At 54.5% G+C, this 15,676-nt stretch overlaps 1 protein-coding gene across 1 annotated transcript in view; it reads left to right on the forward strand.

The window, feature by feature from the left end:
* The window catches only part of SLC5A10 (solute carrier family 5 member 10), a 56,221-nt gene extending 40,636 nt beyond the window's left edge, over positions 1-15,585 (forward strand). The window contains exons 10-15 of the mRNA XM_055304819.1: positions 8,728-8,835; positions 10,738-10,888; positions 14,232-14,400; positions 14,578-14,793; positions 15,035-15,092; positions 15,214-15,585. Coding sequence (XP_055160794.1) covers positions 8,728-8,835; positions 10,738-10,888; positions 14,232-14,400; positions 14,578-14,793; positions 15,035-15,092; positions 15,214-15,320 — 809 coding nt within the window. The 3' untranslated portion in view covers positions 15,321-15,585. The remainder of the gene's footprint in view (positions 1-8,727; positions 8,836-10,737; positions 10,889-14,231; positions 14,401-14,577; positions 14,794-15,034; positions 15,093-15,213) is intronic.
* Positions 15,586-15,676: the final 91 nt, after the last annotated feature.

A 15,676-nucleotide genomic window follows, 5' to 3' on the forward strand; every position in this document is an offset into this window, starting at 1 on the left:
CGCCCCCCCGCCGCCGCCGCCGCCGCCGCCACCTGCGGTCACGTGCCGCCCCGGGGGCGGGGCCGGAAGCTGATTCACCGCCCCCATCCCCCCCCCAACCCGAGGGACACCGGCGGCCGGGGCGGTCGTGCGCCCCTTGTACCCCCCGCTGCTTCCCACCCCGGGCGGCCGGATTCTGGGAAGCTCAGGGGCCAGAGCCCGAGAGCTCCGGGAACTCCGCAGCCTGGAGAGGGACGGCGTTCTTACTGGGAACACAGCGTCGACAACCTTTGCACTGCCCCTGGGGCCTGTTGGTAACCCGGGTCCAACCCTGCCAGTGTCCAGCTTCCCAGGTGGGACGGCAAGTCTGCGCAGATAGCCAGCTGTCCAGTTGTTGGAGGAGAGTTAGGGTACTAGACTGGGAGGCCCCAAGGCAAGGGTAGGGCACCAACGGGGCAACTAAACTCCGGAAGGAGCCTTGTACAGAGCCTGGTGTGCAGAGAGCAGATGGATACCCAGCCCTTAGTCCCTAGCGCTTCTCCCTGCTGGGAGGGGTACCCCCCCAGGACTGGTCCGGTATGATGAGCAGCGCCCACCTGGACCCTGGGATGAAAAGAGCCTTCAGGGATCCCTGGGTGGCGCAGCGGTTTGGCGCCTGCCTTTGGCTCAGGGCGCGATCCTGGAGACGCGGGATCGAATCCCACGTCGGGCTCCCGGTGCATGGAGCCTGCTTCTCCCTCTGCCTATGTCTCTGCCTCTCTCTCTCTGTGTGTGCCTATCATAAATTAAATAAAATAAAATAAAAAAAAATTATTGAAAAGAGCCTTCAGAGAGCACTGGAGTCAGGCTGGCGTCAGGCCCCACCTGGTTGGGAGGTGCGGGAGTGCCAACTAAATCTAAAAGCAGGTTGCTAGGGCAGGGACAACAAAGCGCATTAAACCTGACCCGATAAACAGCCCCTATCCCATTGTGTGCCACAGCTAGCTGGCCAGGTACTTGGCCCAGCCCTCCCCCTCTTCCCCCACCATTTGCCCTGGATCTGGACAGGGCCGCTGCAGCTTGGGTGGCAGTTGGAGCCCTGAGGACACTGCTCTGTGTTGCTGAAGGTTGGCTGGTGATGTCTCTAGACCTGGGCCCAGAACGCACCACTGTCTATCCACAGGCCCTGAGCAGTGTCTGTGGTTTCCATCACTGACCCCTCAAGACTCAAGTCCTTTTTTTTTTCTTTTTTTTTAATTTTTATTTATTTATGATAGTCATACAGAGAGAGAGAGAGAGGCAGAGACACAGGCAGAGGGAGAAGCAGGCTCCATGCACCGGGAGTCTGACGTGGGACTTGATCCCGGGTCTCCAGGATCACACCCTGGGCCAAAGGCAGGCGCTAAACTGCTGCGCCACCCAGGGATCCCCTCAAGCCTCACATCCTATACTCCCTACCCTGCGGCCCCCCACTGCAGCCCCAGCACACTGTGTCTGGACATAGTGACCCCAGAAGCCAGGCCCCTGCCCAAGCGTCTCTGGACCTCAGCTTCTCCTTTTGCTCTTATGACTGCACAGAGGTCCAGGGGATCATGATGGGAATCTTGGCTTTCCCGGCTGAGAGGCATACAGCCTTTCATTCAACCTTACAGTTCCCTGCCCATGTTTACAGATGCACAGGAAGTTAACAACAACAACAACAACAACAACAGCAAAACACCAACGGAGGCCACAGGCAGCCTTTACCCAGTTTCTCCCAGCAGTATCATCTTGTAGAACTGTAGTCCAATAATACTATAGCCAGAAAATTGATGTCAGTGTGATCTAGGACTTTTTCAGATTTCACCAGCTTACCTGCATTCATTGTGTGTGTGTGGATGCAATCTTACCGCACATGTAGATTTGTGTGGCCACCACTGCAACTGGGATGCAGAACTATTCCACCATTACTGAGACCTCCCTCTCTACGACCATTCCCACATCTCCATCCCTAACCCCTGGCAACTACTATATCTGTTCTCTATCTCTACAATTTTTTTTTATTTCAACACTGTTACATAAATGGAAGATACAGTATATAACCTTTGGGGATTAGCTTTTTCTGGCAAGGTCATCCAGGCTGTTGTGTGTATCTTGTAGCTTGTTCATTTCTGTTGCTGGCTAATATTCATGGCATGGATGGATCAGAGTTTGTTCAACCATTTCTCCTGTTCAAGGACAATGGGTTGTTTCCAGTTTGGGGGCTATTATGAATTAAGCTGCTATGAACATTCATATACATATTCATTTGTATATATATTGTATCATGTATATTTTACATACCTATAACATACGAGTGATCCAATTTCTCCACATCCTTGCCAACATTTTATGTTGTCACAGTTTTTTTTATTTTAATTTACTTTTTTATTTTAGTTGATAAGGATGTGATAATAATATCTTACTATGCTGTTAGTTTTCAACTTCTTGATGACTAATGATATAGAACATATTCTCATGTGCTTATTTGCCAGCTGTCTGTCCTCTTCAGTGAAATGCCTGTTCATGTGTTTTGCCCATTTTCAAAGTGCATTGTTTGGTGTTTACTGTTAAGTGTTGAGAGCTCTTTATATATTCTTTTTCTTTTAAGAGAAATAGAGAGTGAGTGAGAGTGTGAGCAGGATGAGGGGGAGGAGCAGAGGGAGAGGGAGATAATCTCAGGCAGGCTTCACACCCAGCACGGAGCCCAACATGGGGATCTATCCCATGACCCCAAAACCATGACTTGAACCAAAACCAAGAGTCAGATGCCTAACCAACTGAGCCACCCAGGGCATTCCTGCTCTTTATATATTCTGAAAACAAGGTCTTTGTTAGGTCTGTGATCTGCACATATTTTCTGCTGGTCTGTAACTTTTTGTTTTTTAAGGGTAGAACACTATTATTAACTATAATCACTATGCTGTATATTGAATCTCCAGAATTTATTCATCTTATAATCGGAAGTTTGTACCTTTTGACTAATATCGCCCTTTTCCCCTACCCCACAGTCTCATCCTTCTATTCTCTTTTTCTATAAGTTTGGGGGTTTTTTTTGGATTCCACTTATGAGATCAAACAATATTTGTCTTTCTTTGTCTGACTTAGTTCTCTTAGCGTAATGCCCTCAAGGACCAGCAATATTGTCACAAATGGTAGGATTCTCTTCTTTCTCGGGGCTGAATAATATTTCTGTGTGTGTGTGTGTGTATGTGTGTGTGTGTGTGTATGCCATATCTTTATCTATCCATCTGTTGATGGACCCTTTAGGTTGTTTCCACATCTTGGCTATTGTGACTAATGCTTCAATGAACATGGAGTACAGATATCTCTTCAAGTTAGTGATTTCATTTCCTTAAGGTATATACCCAGAAGTAGCATTGCTGGGTCATATGGTAGTTCTATTTTTACTTTGAGAAACCGATATCAGTATCACACCCACACATACAAAAGGGTTCTCTTTTCTCTACATCCTTGCCAACACATGTGATCTCTTTTTTATGATAGCCATTCTAACAGGTGTGAGGTGATATTTCATTGTGGTTTTGGTTTGCATAGCCCCAGTGACTAGTAATGTTGAGCACCTTTTCATGTACATGTTGGTCATTTGTCTCCTTCAGAGAAATGTATATTCAGATCTTCTGCCCACTTTATAATTGGATTTTATTTGGGGGGGTTGCTGTTGAGTTGTATGAGCTATTTATATATTTTGGCTATTAACCCCTTATCAGATATACAGTTGCAAATATTTCTTCCCAATCCATAAATTGCCTTTTGCTTTTGTTGATGGTTTCCTTTGCTCTGTGGAAGCTTTTTAATCTGTTGTAATCTCATTTGTGGGTTTTTTTTTTTTTTTTTTTTTTACTTTTCCTTTTGGTGTCAAATAAAAAAAAATCATCACCATGATAATGTCAAGGAGCTTACCCTTCATGTTTTCTTCTAGGAGTTTGACATTGAAATACTTAATCCATTTTGAGTTGGTGTTTATGTATGGTTTGAGATAGTAGCCCAGTTTCATTGTTTTGCATGCAGCTGTCCTGTTTTCCCAACATCATTTATTGAAGAGACTGTCCTTTTCCCATTGTATATTATTGACTCTTGTCATTAGTTAATTGACTATACATGTGTAGGTTTATTTCTGTGGTCTCTATTGTGTTGAATTGATTTCTATGTCTGTTTTTGTGCTAATACTGTATTGTTTTGATTACTATAGCTTTGTAATATAGTTTGAAATCAGGGACATGTTGTCTTCAGTTTTTCTCTTCTTTCTTAAGATTGCTTTGGCTGTTTGGGGTGTCTTTTGTGGTTCTATACAAATTTTTAGGATTTTTTTTTCTATTTGTGTGAAAAAGGCTATTGGAATTTTGATAGGGACTGCATTGAATCTGCAGATGGCTTTCGGTGGTATGGACATTTTAACAACATGAATTCTTTGAATCCATGAACATGGTATATCTTTCCATTTATTTGTGTCATTTGCAATTTCTTTCATCAGTGTCTTATGATTTTCATTGTATAGGTCTTTCCCCTCTTTGGTTAAATTTATTTATAGGTATTTTATTATTTTTGATGCCATCACGAATGGGATTATATTCTTAATTACTTTTTCTGATGGTTCATTGTTAGTGTGTAGAAACATAACCAAACTTTGTGTATTGGCTGTGTATCCTACAACTTGACTGATTTTGTTCTGTAGCTTTTCTTTTCATTCTTTTCATAGGTGTCCTACACTGAACTTTTAATTTTGATGAGATCTACTTTATCCATTTTTTCTTTTATGGACACTGCTTTTGATGTTAAGTCTAAGAACTCTTTCCCTAGCCCTAGGTCCTGAAGATTTTCTCCTACTTTTTAGATTTTCCCCCCAAAAGTGTGATAGTTTTTACATCTTACATTTAAATCTGTGATCTATTTTGAATGAATTTTTGCGTCAGGTATGACATTGAGGTTGCAGTTGAGTTTTGGCCTCTGGATATCCTTTGAAGGACTTTAGAGGGGGGAAGAAACAGCCTCAGAGACCTTAACTAATCACCCAGGATCACACAGTAGGGCATTGGGATAGTTGGACTTAAACCTCCTCCTCCTTACTGCAACATCCACATCTGGACTGACTCCCAGGGATGGGCCACACCTGGTTAGGGAGTAGGGAGCAACTTGATTAGCCCTCATGGTGTTATGTGCATTGGCCTCCATGAGAAAAGGTAATTCATGGGACGCCTGGGTGGCTCAGTGGTTGAGTGTCTGCCTTCAGATCAGATCATGATCCCAGGGTCCTGGGATGAGTTCCACATCAGACCCCCCATGGGAAGCCTGCTTCTCCCTCTGCCTATGTCTCTGCCTCTTTCTCTGTGTCTCTCATGAATACATTTTTTAAATAAAAAGGGTAATTCAGTCCATCAGCAAACACTGGCAGAGGCTGTCACAGGTCACAGAGTTATTGGTGCCATGAGGACATTGCCCAAAGCCTGCACAGATATCCACAAGCTGACAGTATGAATGCATATGAATTCCCTGAATTTGTGAAGGAGGGAAGGGTATTCCAGAGAGAGGGAATAGCAAACACAGAGGCTCAGAGGTGTGGCTAAAAGTGGCTAAGTAGGTAGAAAGCCATGAATGGCACAATAGAGGCTTGTGATCCCTCCTGCAGGAGATGGAGAGCCACAGAAGTGTGTGAGCAGGAAGGATCATGTGCAGACTGGTGGTTTTAGAAGTTCCCTCTGCAGCTTGCATGAGGGATGGACTAGAGGGGGCAAGGCAGTGCAGTAAGGAGGTGGTGCAGTTCACCCGGTCACCAAGGCCCAGCTGCTGGACTTGGTATTGGCCACAGGGAGGGAGGACGTGGGGGATAAAGTGAGGGGCAGCTCCCAGGCTTCTGGTGTGGCCCCTGGCTGGATGGAGGTGCCAAGGCAAAAGTAGAGCCCAGTTGGGAAGCTCTCAGGCCCACAGAAGCTGGTTCCTTGACAAACTCAGAAGCTGCTGCCGCTGTCATAAAGGAGAGGTGGTTCTTTCACTGTTCAGCACAAACTCGCGCCAGCAAGCCAGTGGTGCCAGAGGCGGAGGCCCATGCCCAGAGTTTGGAATGGGCTGAATAAACTTGGCCAGAATCTCCTGACTCGGGCTTTCTGAGCCATTATGTGGCTGTGACTCCTCACCTGTCTCTCCCAGGAGGGCTGAGTCCCAGCCCCAGAGCCGGCCGGTCCAGGCCCAGAACCTGTCAGGGTGCCCATCACCTGCCCTCTGTATGCTGGACCCTCAGTGCCCCCCTCAAGTCCTGCCAACAGGCTGGGGCTATGTCCTGTGTCCAACTGTGGGTCCCAGACAAGTTCCACCACTTTGTGGTCTCGAGTTCTCATCTGCACACCTACTGGGCTTGGGTGGTAGAACAGGGCAGCTGGATCAAGCAGTGCCTGAACTTCTTCATGGCTCTTTCTCGCATCCTATCTCCTCCTTCTCCTCCTCCACTCCTGTGTCTTGCCTCCTTCCTCCCAACCATTCACACCATTACTCACTCATTCATTCACAAATGTTCACAAGATCTCTCCTCTGGGCCCAGCCCTGAACTGAGTGATACCTGGGACCTGGAGATGATTCAAACCCAGTGTCAGAACCTTGGGGAGCTCCCAGTCTGGTAGGGGAGGTAAAATATGCATACAAACAACTGTGATTCAATCTTTGGCCATAGGAGCCTTTGAGAGGAAGCTGCTTTGCCTACTTGGGGAGGGGGGTGGGGACAGTGCAGGGGGAGCCTGAGAAAGCCTCAGAGGACAAGCCTTTTGTGATAGGCCAGGAAGCAGGAGGTAAATAAGGGTGGACGGAGTCCTGGGAGGAGGGGACCTGGTCTGCAAAGGCCTGGAGGTGGCAAAGTGCTGGGTGTATCCCACAAAACACAAGCAAGTCGGGGTGGCTGTTGGACGCATGCTGGATGGGAGGACCTGAGACCAGTTGTCAAGGACTGAAAGGCCACGGAAAGGATTTTTTCCTAGGAAGGCATGGGCTCCAGGAGTGCAGGGGGAGGGGGGCTCCTGAGAAGTAAGGGATGTGAGCGGAGGAGGTATAATTTTGCAAGGATGGGAGGATGGAAGGGAGGCGGGGAGGAGCTGGTGCCCGGGAGCAGGGCAGGGAGCCAAGCGAAGCAGGCAGGGCTGTGGGTAGAGGAGCCATGGGGCTGGGGGTTGTGGGGGAGAAAGGACAGGGAGCTATTACCAGGCCAAGGTGGGGGACACCGACAAGTGTGATTGGACACCCTGAGTGGGAGGTGCCAGGGGACAACAGGCAGCCGATGTCCTGGGTGCCTGGAGCTTAAAACACGGGCTGTGCTAGAGACGCGGATGCCAGGACATTGAGCTGGAGTGAAGCTGCCCCAGCCCTGCTAGCCTAGAGGAAGGGAATCTGAGAACCACTGCACTGGGCTGGGCATCTGTGGAAGGACTTCTCAGAAGGGGCATTTGGAGGGGACAGTACTTAACTCAGAAGTGCCTGGTCTGCGAGTGGAGCCCCGTGGGCAGCTGATTCCCACTGCCATATAGAAATGTAAGCCCCCAAACGCCTCCAGTGCCCCCGGAGTGCTGGTGGGGCAGCTTCTGTTTCTGAACTTCCCTCACCGTCACAGTCTTCTCGATCCTTCTGCAATCTTTGGGCCCCTGCTGAAAATCCCAAGGGACAGGGGCCTTAGGGCATTCAGAGAGAATTTTTTGGAGGAGCACCCGCACATGGGGTTGACTGCCGTTCCCCACACTGTGCTGGGGAACCTTGCTGCCGCCGAGGAGCAGGGTCCCACGGGAGCCGCACCAGCTCTGGGAGTGAGGCCCGAGCTTCCTGCCCCCAAACAGGGGTCGGCTGGGGCAGCTTGCTAGGGAGGCCCCATGTAGGGTTCAGTCCAGGACGCTTGTTAATCTGCATTCACTCAATAGGTGAGCGTGTGCGCGCTCCTGTGGCTGGGGAGGTGGCCCCATTGAGACTGGCCCCCTTCTTACCGGCTCAGCACCCACCACTCACTGGGAAGAGTAAGAAACAAACCAGCAGGCCCCAGGGGTCCCTAGTAAAGAGATGAGGATCAGGGGATGTACTCCAGAGTCAGTGCTGAGCCAGTCCTCCTGGGAAGGCCTGGGCAGAGGGGCTGCTGAGGAAGGCCCAGGTGACAGGGAGGCCTCCTGTGGCTGGAGCAAGGTGAGGGGCGGGGGCAAAGAAGGGGCAAGCCAGGAGGAGCTGGCATCTCCATGACTGGAAGGGCTTGTTGACAGTGGAACTATTGGGCAGTACGATTGGTCCAGCATCTTCCAGAAGCTGCTGGAGACTCCAGGTGGGAGGTCAGGGGAACAGGTCTGGCCTAAAGCTCTGACCCAGGGATGGGGGAAGGTGCCCCACTAGCCTGTATTTGCCCCTCTGGGAAGGGCTAGGGGCAGGAGGAGGGTGAGGGAGACCAGTGCCCAGGTGACTTCTAACAGCGACTGCTCATGCACGGGCAGTGCCACACTGCAAGTGACCCTCCTGGCCTGGCCTGGGACCACAAGAAGGCATTGTAATGGAAGACAATGGGCAGGAAGAGTCAAGGCTTTAGGGCCCAGAAAGTTCTCAGAGGCCAGCCCCCTCCTTGTGACCCAGGCTGGGAAACGGACCAAGGACCAAGTAGATCCTGGTAAGAGGCAGTGACAGAGCTGGGCCGGGTCCGGGTCCTGCTGACCCCAGGTGTTCACACCTGTCGGAAGGCCGGGGTGGGGCAGCTGGGACATACTGGGCATCCCTCTCATGCAGATGACGTGGGCTGTGTGGTGCCGTCTGAGTGCCTACGGGCCTGTGGGGCTGAGATTGGCTGCTCCAACATCGCCTACCCCAAGCTGGTCATGGAACTGATGCCCATAGGTGAGACTCTGGGTGGTGTGCGGGCAGGCTGTGCAGTGAGGCCTCGGGTGGGACCAGTGAGGGTGAGGGGCACTGGGGGCTGTGGAGGCCACTCTGGATCCAGCGTGACACCCAAGTGGGACGTTCCACTTGTAGGGGAAGAGAGGAACATAATAATGCTAGAAAACACTCACATGTCACCCCTTAAGGACCAGGCACAATTCCAAGGACTTTACATATAATAAACTTCCATCTTCTTCCAAGAACCCTTAGAACTGCTATTATCATCCCCATTTTAATTTATCATGGGGAAACTGAGACCCAGAGAGGTTGAAGAGACCTGCCCAAGGTCATGTGGCGAAAGTGCCTTCGCCAGGGCTGCAGAGTGGCTGAGACACAAACCCCAGTCTGTCTGGCCCCAAGCCCACTGCCGGGATCAGGATCTCAAGCCCCCCGAAGCCCACACCTCCTGCCTCCCCACAACTGGTAGCACTAGGGGGGCAGGTTTTAGCTTTTTTCACATTTCTTGTCCCATCAAAGCAAGAAGAGCAGAGAGCCCTTCTGAGATCCTTTGCAGCCCGATTTCACCTCCAGATCCTCAGACCCTGAGTGTCTCCCACCCCCTCTGTGGCTTCCCTTCTAGAAGCTTCCAGGCCCTGCCAGCTTTCCCTCTGTCCTGGGGTGCAGAGGCCCAGGGGATGTGAGTTCACAGACCTGGGATCAAATCTCAGCTCTGCCACTCGCTGGCTGAGATATTTGGGGTGTGTCACTTCCCTGCTTGAAGCTGCAGTGTCCTCATTTGTAAATTCGAGATAATGACGCCTACCCACCCCTTGGCGTGTTGTTGCTGAGATTAAGTATAATAATGCTGGGACACAGCCGGGTGCAAGACTTTGCCTCCCTGTGGGTTCCCACCTCTGGGCCTCACCTTCCTCTTCTGTTCCGGGGGACAGGGTGAGGGGACACTCACTAGGCCCCCGAGTGCTGACACCCAGCCACTGTTGGGCTGTAACCTCTCTCTAGACCTTGAGCTCCCTGTCTGAAAATGGGTGGAGAATAAACTCCAAGTTAATCCACTTCCCTGAGCAAGAGAAACAGGATGGAGAAAGGCTTTGGGGAAAACCATGATCTAACTCACTTTTCTTTGGGGCCCAGCCCAGTCAGCATGATAAGTAAACAGAGAGGGCCATGGGATGCCTGGTAGTCACACAGCGGGTCAGACACAGAACCAAGGCCAGGTGAAAAATAGTACCAAGGAGGCCGAGCACTCGGGAGGGTGGGGGGCCCTCGTCGGGTTTATCCCAGGGCAGGGGCTGGAGGAGAGACTCTGTCTCCCCGGGAGAACGGCATCTCCTTTTCCACAGAGGCAACAAGAAAGGGGACCCCCCTGTGCCTGCAGGAAGTTGCAGGAGACCCCCCGACACGGGGCCACCGTGCCTTGCCCGGGCCATGACTTCCGAGCAGAGGGTCGCCCCGGGCCTTCCCACCCCACCCCACCCGAGTTTTGCTTCTGGCCTCTGTGAGTCCCTGGGCACCTCTCCTCCCGCTAGGAGCCTCCACTTCCTCATCTGTCAAACGGGTTAATAATGCTTCCGTCAAATGAAGTCCCGGGTGTGAAAGTGCTTTGTCACCTGCGAGGCTCATAACTGCACCCAGGACAGCACAAGCCGTCACGGTGGTGACGACAGGGTGAGACGGGGCCAGCAGACCACGGGCTCCCGCAGCAAATCCCGAAGCCCCTCACCCCTCACCCCCACCCCTGCATTTGCCCGTGGCCTCCAGCCGCTCTTGGGGGAGCACCTCCAGCCTCCTTCCTCCTGGGGCTCTGCTCCCAGGGACTTGTGGGTGGCCAATGCCCACCTCGGGGCCTGGGGTGGGGGGGCTCCCGAGCAGGGTCACAGCGGCCCTGTCCCCGACCCCCAGGTCTGCGGGGGCTGATGATCGCAGTGATGATGGCCGCACTCATGTCATCGCTGACCTCCATCTTCAACAGCAGCAGCACGCTCTTCACCATGGACATCTGGAGGCGGCTGAGGCCCCGCGCCGGCGAGCGGGAGCTGCTGCTGGTGGGCCGGTAAGGGGGGGGCAGGCTGGGGCCTGGGTCTCCGCGGCCACACGGTGGAGGCCCCTGAGGTCCCACCAGAGGGGGCTTCGAGGGTAAGAAGGAATTTGCAGGCTGGAGGAAGGGCCAGCCCGCCTCCCACGTGGCTCCGGCCACCGCTTCAGGGTCACGGCCCTCATCTTACTCTGAGCTGCGTCTCTGAAGGACTCCCTGCCGGTTCAGGGCCCCTTCCCCAACCGTCCCAGAGACCTCTCTGTCTTCCCCTCCTGATGCTTTCGGGCTGCCCCAAGGAGGGCCCCAAGCCAGCTCTCCAGGGGGTCCCGCTCAGGCCACAGAGCTGCTGCCATTTCCTCGTAGCATTGTTAATGAGTCACCCCTTGATCTCTGTAGACTCTGCCCAACTGTCCCCTCCTCCGTGTAGCCCTCCTTGATAACCCAGACCAAGGAATGAGCCTCTGTCCCCTCTCAGCCTCCCACAGGGGATCATGGTCAGACTCCTCCCACAGTGCAGACTCCTCCTTAATGCCCCCCCCCACTCCAGGATGGGCAGGGTTGTGTGTGGCCCAGCCCTCCATCCCTGGACTCGGAGAGTACCAGGGAGTCTTTGGGGGTGCATGGGCCTGTGTCCCTCCGAGCCATGTGGCCCCCCCACTCCGCTGGCTGAGGGGCCCAGCCTCCGGGGCCTGGCTTGACCCCCAGCTCCCCTCAGGCTCCCGGCCCCTGGCACCCATCCTCAGGGCGGGGTCCCCCCCCAGGAGCTCCAGGCAGTTGTCTCCGTGATGCAAAACAGCTGAGCTCCTGTCAGAAGGGCCCTGTTGGGACACGCCACTCAGCAGGCGAGTGTGAGCTCATCTGCAGGCTCACAGCCTCCTCCAAAACAACGAGCCTCTCCCTCCTACCTGGCAGGATGCTTCTGTGTCAGCAGGTCCTGGCCCCTTGACCTCCTCTCCCCACCATGTGGTCCCCCCTCACCCCTGGTGGCTGTGTGGCCCTGGAAGCCCCTGCCCTTGTCCGACAGAATCCTCTGAAGCCCTTCCTTCCCTGACCTCTACATCAGCTCGCCCCCGGCTACGGCACCCTGACCCTCTTCTCACCTCTCCTGCCAAGTCCAGCCCCACCCAACCCGGGCCCCGCAGCCCGCTTGTGGGCACCCGGCTGTGTGACACGGGCGGGTTGCTCACCCTCTCTGGGTCCCAGTTCTCTCCGCTGCCAGTTTGGTCAAGTGGAAAGGATCCTACACTAGGTGTTGGGCCAGGATCACCCCCACCCCCACCCCCTACAACACCTCCAGCCTCCTCCTGCCTGAAACAACATTGTTTACACTGCGTTTCCTGGAGTGTATGGGGTCCTGGGTCTCTGGAGCCCCGATCCAAGGGGATATGGGATTTACAGAGAGAGCATGTCCAGAAGCCTTGGGGAGGAGGCCGTCCTGGGGCAGGGACAGGCAGGGGCATGCCAGCGACCCTGACAGCCTGATGAGGACTGAGGAGGGGCCAGAGGAGCCATCGCAGGTCTGGGGGAAGTGACAGTCCCACATCTGGGGCCCTGGGCTTTGCTAGCACCAGGCCCCTCTGCCTGTTCCTTCTGCTCCTTCATTTCCCTCCCCTGCTACCCTCTTCTGTCTACATCCTACCTTCTGTCTACTATTCAGTCCACAAACAGTGCCCGATGCCTCCGCAGCATCCTGCATCGAGCGGAACAATATAGGGGACCCAGAGAGATCTCCAAGCCCCTACCTTGAGCCCTGCAGGGGGTCCCCTGCAGCTACAGCTGCAGCCCAAGGATGACAGTCAGTCTTCCTGAAGGCAGCATGTGTGCACAGGGAGGGATGGTGGGGCTGGAAGGCTTCCTGGAGGAGGAGGGCCTTGAGCTGAGCCTTGTTGGGGGGGGGGCGGCAAGGGGAGGAGTTGGAGAGGATTTTCTAGACAGAAGGAACAGCCTGTGGGTTTGTGGTACCCCCGGAAGGGAAAGCCCTGGAGACCAGGGGGGAGGCCAGGGCCAAAGTCTGGGCTGCTCAGGAGAGGCCAGGCCCTGTGCAGAGATGCTGAGTCCAGTGTTGGACGCAGAAGGCTGTGTGGGGAGAGCAGGGTGCGGGTGTTAATGGAGCCTGCCTATGCCTTTGAAGAGGGCAGCGCCCGCCCGCCCGCCTGCCAGGCTAAGGGTTAATTAGCCTTAATCAAGGTGGCACCTCCTCCCTCCACCCTCTCCCTTAGGCCTGGAAGGGAAGAAAGGGAGGCGGGCAGGCGGGCAGACAGGAAGGGCCCGCCCCAGCTGCACACATGCTGGCCTGTCCAGGGTCTCAGGCCTCCCCTGCCACCCACTTTGGTGGAGAAGGGTGTCCAATTGACACAGGGGAGAGGGGCACTGAGCTAAGGAGGAGCAGATGGGACACCTTGCCCCTCCTCTGTCTCCTTAGCTGGGCCCCACACTCTTCAAGGCCCTCCTCTGCCTAGACGCCCTCCTGGATTAATGCCTCCTCTGGGGCCCCTGAGTGCAGCCCTTTGCACAGGATAACAGGCTCATCTGCTTTCTTTACTCCACTCTCAGAGCTGGGAAGGGACTCATCACTGAGTCTGGGTTCAGCACAGTGCTCTGCACTCAGGAGGGGTCCCGAGGGGCGCTTGCTCACTACATGAAGCATGTCCCTGTGGTGGAGGATGCACACCGAGGGGGAAGGCAGGCAGGAGCCAAAAGGAGTCCACACGGGGTAGGCAGGCACAGGGGCTCGTTCTGGTAGACATCTCAGGCTTCAGAGCTGAGGAGGCCACGTCCCAACCCAAACCCAGACTGCCCAACCCCAAACCTTGCATTCTGAGGACAGAGGCCACCCCGTGAGGGTGCAGGTCAGCAGCCTGGGGGCTACAGGTGTAAGAAGTGTGCCAGCCAGAGGCCACAGCTCCTGCCAAGCCCCACCAGTGTGAGAGAAACACCAAAGGGTCAGTCTGGCTGGACTAAGGGCAGTGGGCCATTCACAAAGCCACCAAGTATTTATTGAGCACCTACTGTGTGTTGGGGGCCGCAGTGGTGGGCTGAAGACGTGAGGCTCCTGCTCTCCTCGGGTGTCCAGCCCAGACAAGGAGACAGACAGTAAGGAAGTAAACAGGTGGGATGAGTACTTGAGGATCAAGGGGAGAACCTGGGGTGGGGGGCTTGGGGGTCTCCCCAGGGATACGAAGGAGCACCCAGGCTGAGTCGGGGGCTGTACCTGCAGGTGGCAGGTAGCCACAGAAGGGTTTGGGGCAGGGCCAGGCTGGCCACATCCCCAGAGGCCAGGGAGGTGGCTTGAAGTCTGCGGGAGATGGTAGAGAAGTGAGGAAGGGTCCCAGGGGACGAGCACACCCCCTGCCTCCCGCAGGCTGGTCATCGTGGTGCTCATCGGTGTGAGCGTGGCCTGGATCCCCGTCCTGCAGGGCTCCAACAGCGGGCAACTCTTCATCTACATGCAGTCAGTGACCAGCTCCCTGGCGCCCCCCGTGACCGCAGTCTTCGTTCTGGGAATCTTCTGGCAGCGTGCCAACGAGCAGGTGGGTGGGTGACGGAGAGAGCTGGGGCAGCCAGGATGTGGGGGCCGGGCGGGGTCCTCTTCCTGCAGATGAGCTGCATCTGGCCCATCCCTTTCCCTGCTGCCTATGTGCTGATTGGGATTGGAGGGGACTTGGCCTCCCCCTCACCGCCCACTGGCCCTGCCTCCTCTTCCCCAGGGGGCCTTCTGGGGCCTCATGGTGGGGCTGGCACTGGGCGCCACCAGGCTGGTCCTGGAATTCCTGCACCCTGCCCCACCGTGTGGTGACCTGGACACGCGGCCAGCCATCCTGGGCAGTATCCACTACCTGCACTTCGCTGTTGCCCTCTTTGTGCTCAGTGGAGCTGTGGTGGTGGCCGGGAGCCTGCTGACACCACCCCCCCAGGGAATCCAGGTGAGCCTGCCCTGGGCCCTGACCCTGACCCCGCATGTCCTATCCCTGACTCTGATCCCTGACCTTTAACACACTTGGACTCAGGTCCCATTCTCTCCCTGACCCTCTGTGACTTGAGAACTTTCTAGCTCTTGACCTCCATCCCTTCTTGACCTCCGCTGCTCACTTCCCATCCCTGACCCCCAGCCCCAACTGGGCTCACCCTGTCCTGCCTCACTCCCCTCCTGATCATCCTCTGCAGATTGAGAACCTCACCTGGTGGACCTTGGCTCAGGATGTGCTCGTGGGAGCAAAAGGAGGTATGCGGCTGACCCGAGGCCCTGATGCTCACTCCCACCTGGGGGAGTGTGGGAGTGGAAACAGGAGGGCGGTCCTCTGGCCCTCATCTGCCTCTCCCCTCTTCCCCCCTCCTGCATCCAGGTGACAGCCAGACACCCCAGAAACATGCTTTTTGGGCCCGTGTGTGTGGCTTCAATGCCATTCTGCTCATGTGTGTCAACATCTTCTTCTACGCCTACTTTGCCTGACGCTGGCCCTGTGGGCAAGGCCAAGCCCTTGGAGTCCCCATGTCCACCTTGCTTTCACTGATGAGGACACCGAGGCCCAGAGAGGTACAGACTCACCTCACGACTACATAGCCAGTCGGTGCCCAGGGACTGGCTGAGCCTACGAAGCAAGAGCCGCGAAGAAAGTAGGGGGGCAATGAACAGAAAGAACAAGATGTTTCGAAAATAGCACCAAGTAGTCATAACTACAAGGAGAATTAGATTTCTGATGAACACCCTTATCCTCATTTTACTGTTTTTATTTTGAAAACTCGGGCCCAGGTCAGGAGCAGCTCAGGACTCACAGGGTCTCTGGCCCGCCCGGTGCCTACCACAGG

The sequence above is a fragment of the Nyctereutes procyonoides genome, unplaced genomic scaffold (genome assembly GCF_905146905.1).
Source record: "Nyctereutes procyonoides isolate TBG_1078 unplaced genomic scaffold, NYPRO_anot_genome, whole genome shotgun sequence".
In the NCBI taxonomy this organism is placed as follows: domain Eukaryota; kingdom Metazoa; phylum Chordata; class Mammalia; order Carnivora; family Canidae; genus Nyctereutes; species Nyctereutes procyonoides.